Source organism: Rattus rattus, chromosome 3, assembly GCF_011064425.1.
Source record: "Rattus rattus isolate New Zealand chromosome 3, Rrattus_CSIRO_v1, whole genome shotgun sequence".
In the NCBI taxonomy this organism is placed as follows: domain Eukaryota; kingdom Metazoa; phylum Chordata; class Mammalia; order Rodentia; family Muridae; genus Rattus; species Rattus rattus.
Genome location: NC_046156.1, coordinates 185,879,388 through 185,890,667, shown reverse-complemented (window position 1 = coordinate 185,890,667; position 11,280 = coordinate 185,879,388). Strand labels below are relative to the sequence as shown.

Sequence of the window (11,280 nt, the reverse complement as noted above, 5' to 3'; positions counted from 1 at the left end):
TTATGAAGGTCACACTTTTCCTTACTGGTGGTTAAGAAGTTTAAGGCACAAATCATAGTCTACTTTGACAACAGCCTAGAACAGAGGTTCTCAGTCCGTGGGTCTCCACCCCTTTAGGGGTCAAATGACCCTTTCACATGGGTCACCTTAGATCATTGGAAAACAAAGATATTTACATTGTGATTCCTAACAATAGAAAAATTACAGTTATAAAGTAGCAACAAAAATAATTTTTATGGTTGCTCACAACATGAGTAAATGAATTAAAGGGTCACAGCATTGGAAAGGTTAAGAACCACTGGCCTAGAACCTTATGCTATATCCTCTGGCATCTAAACCACCTTAATACATCATACTTCATTTTCCCCTTACTTGTATTTCTTACTTTTTTCTTGATCATACATACTTGTAAAATATTAAGATCCTTTACAAACAAGATAGAGTATGAATAAGTGAATGAATAAATCATCAAAGACGGGTGCTAGAGGCAGAAGGAATTAGAATAAGGAAATATCATATGAATGACAGGCCTGCAAGGATCTAACGCCATCAGAAGTGAATCCTGGAGTGAATCTGTTTCCAGTTAGGTCAGCTTGTTCTTTTGCAGGGCAACAGTGAGACACAGTGGAAAAGTAACCTGTGTTGTATCCTAGAACAGAGATCTGCAAAGTATCCATCCACCTCCAGGAGACACTAGAGACAGACAGAAAGGAAGAGTGACTGACTGGTGAGACAAGCCTAAAAGTCACAGGCAATGGAAAACCCCAGGCTGAGGAGAAAGGTGACAAGAAAAGGAATATATTCAGACGTGGTCCCTGGCATTGACTGTGTAGTTATGATCTGAAATGTTTCTTTTTCCCAGAAAATGAAAAACACACATGCACACGCATACACACACACACACACACACACACACACACACACACACACACACACACACATTCAACACTGCATATAAAATGGACCTGGGCGTGTTCTTTGGATCTGCAATGCCACTCCCTAACTTAAAACTGAAGTTTACAGACTTGCTTTTAGGTCTAGGCAGAAATAGCCAAGACTCAAGCAGCTGCTCTTCATAAATGATTAGTTGAAGATTTATAATGCACAGGATATAATCACTACCCAAATTAATGCCATAGACTAAAGGCATCAGGTAACTGATCTACAGACCAAAAATATCCTGACAGCAGGGAACATAATTGCTTACTTATACAAATGGTCTGTGCACTCAGGCATTCTGTGTAAATAGATCGTTACAGCCATTTCCAAGACATTATAATCCATTAGGTAAATTAGATATGCTTTACAATGCTAATGACACAACCTCAGGACCAAATATCTCCAGAAACATTTGTCCAATTCTGCTCTCAGACAAGCCCGGCTCTACATGAGGGCATTCAGCTGAGAAAGCTATGAAGGGCTTCTATTTTGAGAAGAAACAAGTGCAGGATCGCAAGGTTCAGAGTTGAGATCTTGTTTCCTGCGGCAGAACAGTAAACTGCGCTGCAGAAATGAGCCTGCATTTAAACTCACTATGTTGTGACATTTTTACTAGCAACCATCACACAAGTCTCTGTTTATTCATCATTTGTCGCTATTATATTCTTCTGAATGCCCATAGTAGGTTGCATTTCTCCTTCCTGCTACTGAATGCCCATAGTAGGTCACATTTCTCCTTCCTGCTACTGAATACCCATAGTGGGTTGCATTTCTCCTTCCTGTTACTATAGCTATTGGTTATCTGATGCTGGCAATTCACAGGCTCGGTGCCCTCCTTGCTGTCTCTTCGCTAGCTTATTCTCATCATCGTCTACATGTATCCTTGATTTTAGACTCTTTTCTGTCCTTCATTTAATATTTGACAAAAGAATGTCCTTCTCTTCAGCAATACAAATAAATTTGCTCTGTTTCACCACATTCGTTAGAGAAATCAGAAAGAATTAAATCAGGCCCCTGATTCAAACCATTCTGTGAAATTCCCTTGCTGATAACCAAGGTGACCTTGAATTTCTTTGTTCCAACTTGCATGCATTGTTCTAGGCCAGTTCTTAAAAGCACACCGTTTTCCTGCTGAAAAGTGTCTCAGGTTTAGACTATGGCTGTATTGTTCAAATATGAAGTAAAGCCAGCAACATCCAGCTTTCTTTCCCATGAGGAACAGGGACCATTCTGACCACAAACACAGGGCTCCAGGAAATCTGCAGGACCAACCAATTATCCTGCTCACTTCACTTACAGGTCTGGAACACTACTCTTTAGAATCTGAAAGCCATTGGGCTAGAAGAGACCGTCCCCCATGTTCAGCACTTTCATAATTTTGCTGGGAAGGAGACTGGGGCTTGCCTGACCTATGACTGAGTCAGACACAACTATTATTGGGTCCTAATTCTTGACCCAGGAAAATTTTCAGTTGCAAGAGCCACACAGAATCAGGAGGCTGTGAATATGGAAGATCTTTTGGTTATTAATATTAAGAACAACTTCCGCTTTGGGCTTTGCATTCCTCCATACCCAACAGCTGTGGACTGCACACGGTTAAGGGTACAATCTGTTCTTGGGAAGCGTTGAAGCTAAATGACTCAGAGAGAAATCACACCTCGCAACCTCGACTTCATTAGCAGCACCTGTGCACTTAAGAAAGGCACCATAAGTGCATTTTAAATAAAACACTGAACCAGAGCCTCACACCCAGCTGTTCGAGCAAGATTATAAATGGATCTCTACTTTCTATCATGCCCTGGTTCCTTCTATAGTCCCCAGGTTCTGAGGGGGACTTGGCTCTTCATCCTTTAACTCCTTCTCTATTCTTCTTTCTTCCGCTAAATCTTCCCACTGGGAGCTAGGAAGACAGGTGCCAAGTCTGAGTTTCCAGCCACCCCTGTGTCATTTCAACGAGAAGAGTGACAAACAAATCAGTCACCTTAAACGAAATTTCTCAATGTATTTCTGCTGTGAATAGTCCCTGCTCAACAGAGCTGCAGGTGACTTTTAGGAAAGAATTCTAAGTGAGAAGTGGGATGGTCATTTTCCTGCATCAGCCTGGCTGGGCTCTTGACCCCCAACTGTTCAACCTGACACCAAATCTAGGTGTTTGTCTCAGTTTGTGTTTTATGGCTGTGAAGAGATATTATGACCGTGACGACTCAGATAAAGGCAAACATTTAATTGGGGCTGGCTTACAGTTTCAGAGGCTTAGTTTATTATCATCACGGGAGGAAGCGTGCAACACATAGGCTAGAATGGCGCTGGAGATAGGGCCAAGATTTCTACATCTTGATCTGAAGGCAACCAGGAGGAGACTGCAGTCCACAGTCATCCAGGAGGCTTCCCTCAGCACCAGATGAAACTTGAGCACTAGGAGACCTCATAGCCTGCCTACACAGTGGCACACTTCCTCCAACAAGGTCACACCTATTCCAACATTCAAACACATGAGTCTATGGGAGCCCAACCTATTCAAATCACCATAGTGTTCTGTGAAGCTATTTAGCAACTGTGAGGAGTAAAATCATTAATAGCTGCCTTTCAGTAAAGGAGATCATCTGGGCAGCCTCATGAACACTGTTCAACAACCTTCAGTGCAGCATAATGGCTTCCCTAAAGTCATTCTGCCAGGAACACACAGCCTCAGATCATATCCCTGTCTTTCTTTGGAGTTTTCAACTTGCCCTCCTCATGGCCACAACCATATAAACCAGTTCTTTGCAATAAAATTCTCACTATACAACTCCCACTGATGTGTTGTTTCTTTGGGAAAACCTAACACAATAGATTCTGGAGACCTTTGCCATTTGCTCCTGCAAATGTAGAACTATACAGCAGAAAATAATGAGATCGGTTTCTATTTGGCGTGTATTTCTGACCTGGCCAGGGCCCTCCATTCCTGAATGCATTTACCAATACCAAGACTGATCTTCACACCACATCATATAGGTTAGAAATTTGGAGATATGACCTGAGCATGGTTTTTCATACACTTCCAGATGGGTGTATAATGAGGCACAGTTCAAAGATATTGAATTGGGCTGACTGGAATCAGCCTGTCTGGAGAGTGTGGATAAGGTTATCTGGCAACCCAGTTACCATTTGCAAATGCTGTCAGCAAGACTCCTACAAAATTTTAAGAGCAATTGTGGTCTTCTGGTAAGATTTCCAGATTTAGCAAAGAAACACATGGGGCATCTAATTAAAATTTAAAAAAAAATAGTTAAGCAGAGGAAATTTGAAATTTATAAGGAAACGTTGAGTATAGACCATTTAGGACATTCTTAGGGAATCAGCACATGCTTCAAGACAAAATGATGAACTACAAAGGCATGCTCTGTGTGCACCGGATGCCTATCAACCCTGTAGTCTGTGGGTATCCTCTGAGCAGAGCTTCCATTGAGTTGGTTTGATCTACTTTTAATTCTACATGACCTATCAGAGTCCTATCTAACTGAATAAATATATCTCTTCTGTCCTAAGTCCACAAAACAGACGCTGAATTCCTTAAGAGTCTGAGGAAGAAAGAAATGTTTTAGCAGCACCAGCTAAAGATTCAGTTATGACTCCTCTTCCTCTCCTCTGGGCCTCTCAACCTCACGGTGTTGCCAAAATGTTGCTTTCTAACAAGCTGACTTTGGACAAGCTGGACGTGAAGGGGAAGCAGGTCGTGATGAGGGTGGACTTCAGTGTTCCTATGAAGAACAACCAGATAACGAATAACCAAAGAATCAAGGCTACTGTTCCAAGCATCAAATTCTACTTGGACAATGGAGCCAAGTCAGTTGTGCTTATGAGCCACCCGGGCCGTCCTGATGGTGTGCCCATGCCCGACAAGTACTCCTTAGAGCCAGTTGCTGCAGAACTCAAATCTCTGCTGGGCAAGGATGTTCTGTTCTTGAAGGATTGTGTGGGCTCAGAAGTAGAGAATGCCTGTGCCAACCCAGCGGCTAGGACTGTCATCCTCCTGGAGAACCTCACTTCCATGTAGAGGAAGAAGGGAAGGGAAAAGATGCTTCTGGGAACAAGGTTAAAGCCGAGCCAGCTAAAATTGATGCTTTCCAAGCCTCCCTGTCCAAACTTGGAGATGTCTATGTCAATGATGCTTTTGGGACCGCACACAGAACCCACAGCTCCATGGTGGGTGTGAATCTGCCACAGAAGGCTGGTGGATTTTTGATGAAGAAGGAGCTGAACTACTTCACCAAGGCTTTGGAGAGTCCAGAGCGACCCTTCCTGGCTATTTTGGGAGGAGCTAAAGTTGCAGACAAGATCCAGCTGATCAATAATATGCTAGACAAAGTCAATGCGATGATCATTGGTGGTGGAATAGCTTCTACCTTCCTTAAGGTGCTCAACAACATGGAGATTGGCACATCTCTGTATGAGGAAGAGGGAGCCAAGATTGTCAAAGAGCTCATGGCCAAAGCTGAGAAAAATGGTGGGAAGATTACCTTGCCTGTTGACTTTGTCACTGCTGACAAATTTGATGACAATGCCAAGACTGGCCAAGCTACTGTGGCCTCTGGTATACCTGCTGGCTGGCTGGGCTTGGACTGTGGTACTGAGAGCAGTGAGAAATATGCTGAGGCTGCGGCTCGAGCTAAGCAGATTGTCTAGAATGGTCCTGTTGGGGTATTTGAATGGGAAGCCTTTGCCAGGGGAACCAAGTCCCTCATGGATGAGGTGGTGACAGCCACTTCTAGGGGTTGCATCACTATCATAGGTGGTGGAAACACTGCCACTTGCTGTGCCAAATGGAACACAGAGGATAAAGTCAGCCATGTGAGCACGGGGGGCAGTGCCAGTCTAGAGCTCCTGGAAGGTAAAGTCCTTCCTGGGGTGGATGCTCTTAGCAATGTTTAGTATTTTCCTGCCTTTGGTTCCTGTGCACAGCCCCTAAGTCAACCTAGTGTTTTCCGCATCTCCATCTGGTGATAGTGCAGCTAGTGGCCAAGACACAGCATGAGGAACCCTAAGCAGTTGCACAGCATCTCAGCTCGTCTTTACTGCATTGGGATTCGTCTACGTTCAAGATCCCATTTAAATTCCTTAGTGACTAAAACCATTGTGCATTGTAGAGGGCATCTATTTATATTCTGCCTGTGAAAGGAAGTGAGCTGTAACAGCTTAGCTCTCTTCGCTGTATATAGCCTCTGGTTAGCTTTGTCACTGTTCATGACAGCATGGAAATACAGTGAGATTCCAGCTGTAGGTTTGGAGAAGTTGATGATCTATTAAATAATAAAGATGCCCACTGGGGGGTGGGAGGGTAGATTCAATATGAAATGCCTTCTTGAACATGGTGGTATTGTTTCCCTGCTGAGGTCTTTCTCTACTTTTTCCTCTATTAAATTCAAGCTCCTATCATTCCTGATGTTTGTTTGTTTGTTTGTTTGTTTGTTTGTTTGTTTTGTTGAGACAGAGTTTCTCTGTGTAACTCTGGAACTCTCTGTAAACTAGACTGGCCTGCAAGCCACAGAGATCTGCCTGCTTCTGCCTCTCAAGGGCTGGGATGAAAAGCATGCGCCACCCCCTATCCCCACCCCCAGTTCTTCTCCTTCATTCCTAATGCAGAATAGTGGTTGAGTAACGCTCCAGTTCCTTTTTCACCTTCTACCTGAAATGGTTCAGCAAGAAAATGTCCTAAACAAAACCAGCCCCTCTCGGTAAGGGGTATGGTTCTCCAGCCCCTGGAAAGAAACTACACATCCAGTTCAGTGGTTATGCTAGGCGTTTCTATTCTGACAAATACTAACTTTGGAGTCTTCTGAGTTTGAGCCACTTCTGTTTCTATACTTCCAGTTTTTCATACAAGATAGCTGCTGTTGTTTTACTGGCCTCGAGTGGACCAATTTAAACTCGAAAAACTCCATTTCCTAGAGTGGCACAGTCCATTAGCCTGAGATGTAGCTAGGATGCATAATGCTAGTAACTGGGTCTCTGAGTTTGTAGAGCTTTCCAGATTAACCCAACCATTGTAATTATCTGAGCCTGTTAAAAGTACAGTATCTTGTCCTCACTTCACACCTGAAAAATCCAAACCCTGAAAGAGAGTATTTCAACAATTAACCAAGTTTAGAAGACACTGCTTGATACTCTCGATGACCCTGTTAAGAAGCAGATGGGGTATTGTCAACATTGCAGATGAACAAGAACTGTTTGCACTGAGGACGTGACATGGAGATAGGCTGTGCAGGTCACCTTAAATCTCCTTGAGCTTTTGAGTCTCACCTGTAGGATAGGTGATCTCTAACAGTTCTTCCAGCTCCAGGATTCCATGGCTCTGCACAACACCGACTCCTCAGAATCTTGGCAACTGTAAGAGCCTAGTGAGTGAGAGGCAAATAAGGCCTTGTTGGAAAGAACGCTATAAATTGGGGATCTTGGTTTTGTAGAAACAACAAACATTCAGGTTAGGAAGTAGTGACGAAGATGGATGAGGGTCTTCGGTGACATTTGATGATTGCACTTTGGACCACCCCCTTCATCTTCTCCTCTAAAAATGGTTAACGTTAGGCATGGTGACACACCTACAGTCTCGAAGTGGGGAAGCCCATGGCAGGAGGATGTCTAGCTTGAGGGCAGAACTATTTTAAATATCTCTCAAAGATAATTTAGAAGGTTCGTGAATAAATGAGAAAAAGGAAAGCCTACAAATATCAATATAAATTATAGTTTTTTCCATATTGCTCAAAATAATTTTTAACTCTGATTTGTGATGATGAATCTTTTGGTTATATTTAACAAAGGAAAGAGATGCCCTAAGTCTCCCCTAAGACCATACATTAAAATGCTGTAATGGGGGGAAGCTCAGGGAATACACAGAGAATCACTAAAATGTGTTTGGACCAGAAAGAACCAAGCAATGACTTCTAAGCTTGGACACAAAACGTGGGTTGCAAAGTACTTCTCAAAATGTGAGCGCAGGCTAGCACTGAGACATTCTTACAAAGATATTCCACCTTTCAGATTGTCATGTGTTTAATTATAGATGCCCCCAAATGCCTGGTGATATGTCAAACTCAGGTACATCAGAACGTAACCTTCTTTGGAAATAAGGCCTTCCTGGATATCTTAAAAGCTGGGGTTAAGTTTGGCACACCCCATCAGTTTCTTGGGAGCTAAGAAAAAGAATGATCTCTCCTTGCTACCTTCAGAGAGAGCACAGTCCTGCTGATACCTGAAGCAGAGGCAATGCCTTCGTGCTGTTTAAGACACTCAGTTTGTGACACTCTTTCAGTAGTCCTAATAAGTTGATATTCTAAATATTTCTTTGAGGCCAGATCTTTTTCATGTGTGCCAAACAAACAAAAATTCCAGACACTTAATTCAGAAGTAGACAGGAGACGCCAGTGTCTCACTTGGTGTTAGCCAAAAGTCTAATAAACAGCAAGTCTGCTATCTTCTAGAAATTAAATATTGAAGATAAGTTCAACGTTGTAAAGTAATACCCCTCTTCTCTAACTTGTTTTATCATATCAATGTATTCATTTTCATAAAATATGTTGTCATTATTTTTAACTAAATTATATCAATGAAAATCTTACTTTAAAAATGTCTTATTTATGTATAGGCATAACTTCTTCCAAACAGAATTTTGGGGTCTCCATAGTAATTCCTATGGTTTAAAGGAGTTTTGTTTGTTTGGTTTGGTTTGGTTTGATTTTACATTAAACATTTAAGAATTCCTAGAATAGAGCAAGACAAGGAAAGATAGAGGGAAAGGCTATCACATGCACATGCAAAAACACAGAAGACAAATGGGAACTTTGAGGTTTGCATGAATAGAACATGATATAAGTATAGGGAGAAAGAAATAGGAAAGTAAAGCCAGGTCACAAGGACCTTGTACCCAGTGTTTAGGAGTTTACCTTTCAGAAAAGACACAAAGAAATGACTAGAAACACGTAGGGAAAGATTGACTCAACATAGTAGGAGAGACTCAGCAGAGTGGGGAGAAGCTGAAGAGAAGAAACTAGAAGTTAAGGAGCTGAGAAAACACAAAGCAGCAGTGATGGGACAGAGGGCAACAAGAGATTCAGTAGAAATATAATATTAATTGAATCTGAAGCAGTTATTGGTTACCAAATGTGGAAGAGATGAAGAGAAATCCGCCTCAGAATGACAAGTTTTAGACTTGGTCAGTTGAATGGTTGGTGGAACCATGTTGAAGAAGGCAACAAGGATGGAGAGGGTCCAATCTAGAGAAGGAAAAGGAAGGAGTTGAATTTCAGAATTGTATCACTAATGTACCTGAAGGACAGCCACAAAAGTTCATTACCTACAGTCCATATGTGGACCTGGAGATAAGTGTGTGCTGCACAAATATTATCTGGGAAACATTCACATACAAATTATGGCTAACTCATGGATTGGCAAAAATCACAAGCAGTGAATATGGAGAGCACTACGCACAGGAAAATGTCAGATGCAAACACTAGGCTGTCACCATTGAGAAGAAAAAGCAGAAAAATGCAGGATCCCAAGGAAGAAAAGATCATAGAAATATAAGAGCTGGGAGAAGTTATTGTCACAGAAGCCAAGAGAAGAAAACATTCTGACCAAAAAGAAGTATTCACCAAAGTTAGTGAGTGGGTTGGGTAAAAGAGAAGAAAAAGCAGAAAAATGCAGGATCCCAAGGAAGAAAAGATCATAGAAATATAAGAGCTGGGAGAAGTTATTGTCACAGAAGCCAAGAGAAGAAAACATTCTGACCAAAAAGAAGTATTCACCAAAGTTAGTGAGTGGGTTGGGTAAAAGAGAACTTGGAAACATTTTTCAGCTTAATATAAGAAAGAAATGGTTCACTTTGATGATAGAAATCTCAATGAACAACTTTCATATATATACATACATATATATATATGTGTGTGTGTATATATATATATCTTTTTTAAATTATATTTTTCTTGGATATTTTATATATTTACATTTCAAATGTTATCCCCTTTGTCCCCCTCTCCCATACCTCATACCCTCCCCTGCTTCGATGAGAATTCTCCCACTCCCACCCACCCACTCCAACCTCAACACCCTGGCTATTATAAATAAGGCTGCTATGAACATAGAAGAACATGTGTCTTTGTTACATGTTGGAGCATCTTTTGGGTATATGCCCAGGAGTGGTATAGCTGGGTCCTCAGGTAGAACTATTTCCAATTTTCTCAGGAACCGTCAGATGGATTTCCACAGTGGTTCCACCAGCTTGCAATCCCACCAACAATGGAGGAGTGTTCCTCTTTCTCCACATCCTCATCAGCATCTGTTGTCACATGAGTTTTTGATCTTAGCCATTCTGACTGATGTGAGGTGGAATCTCAGGGTTGTTTTGATTTGCACTTCCCTGATGACTAAGGATGTTGAACATTTCTTTAGGTGCTTCTCAGCCATTTGGTATTCCTCAGTTGAAAATTCTTTGTTTAGCTCTCTAGACCAATTTTTAATAGGATTATTTGAGTCTCTGGAATCTAACTTCTTGACTTCTTTGTATATATTAGATATTAGCCCTCTATCGAATGTAGGATTGGTAAAGATCTTTTCCCAATTTGTTAGTTGCTATTGTGTCCTATTGACAGTGTCCTTTGCCTTACAGAAGCTTTGCAGTTTTCTGAGGTCCCATTTGTGGATTCTTGATCTTAGAGCATAAGCCATTGGTGTTCTATTCAGAAAAATTTCCCCTGTGCCTATGTGTTCAAGGCTTTTCCCCACTTTTCTCTTCTATTAGTTTGAGTGTATCTGGTTTGATGTGGAGGTCCTTGATTCACTTGGACTTGAGTTTTGTACATGGTGATAAACATGGGTTGATTTGCATTCTTTTACATGCCGACCTCCAGTTGAACCAGCACCATTTGTTAAAAATGCTGTCTTTTTTCCCTTGGATAGTTTTAGCTCCTTTGTCAAAGATTAAGTGACCTTAGGTGTGTGGGTTCATTTCTGGGTCTTCAATTCTATTCCACTGATCTACCTGCCTGTCTCTGTATCAATATCATGCAAACTTTCATTCAAATACTTGCTTATATCTATAAACAGCTTACTTAAATGAGAACTTGGGAGTTTGGGGGAGGGTGGGAGGGAAGAAAGTTAATTCTGGCCACGTTCTTAAGCCATTCTAATGGAGGAGGCAAGCCTGAACTACTGAGAGAACGGCAGGTGGTATGTTCTTAGGGCAAAAGATAGCAATTCAGAATTCAAGTCAAGGTGGGGTGTGGTGGTTTGAATGAGAATGGCCCCCACAGGCTTATCCACGTAAATGTTTGGTTCCCTTTTGTCCTGTTTAGGAAGGATTAGGAGGCT

At 41.7% G+C, this 11,280-nt stretch overlaps 1 protein-coding gene across 1 annotated transcript; it reads left to right on the top strand.

The window, feature by feature from the left end:
• The first annotated feature begins 4,556 nt into the window (after positions 1–4,556).
• LOC116895657 (phosphoglycerate kinase 1-like) lies at positions 4,557–5,865 on the top strand. Its single transcript, XM_032896864.1, is given in 2 exon segments — positions 4,557–4,961; positions 4,964–5,865. Coding segments are annotated over 2 exon segments (1,251 nt in total). The 5' UTR covers positions 4,557–4,597; the 3' UTR covers positions 5,851–5,865.
• Positions 5,866–11,280: the final 5,415 nt, after the last annotated feature.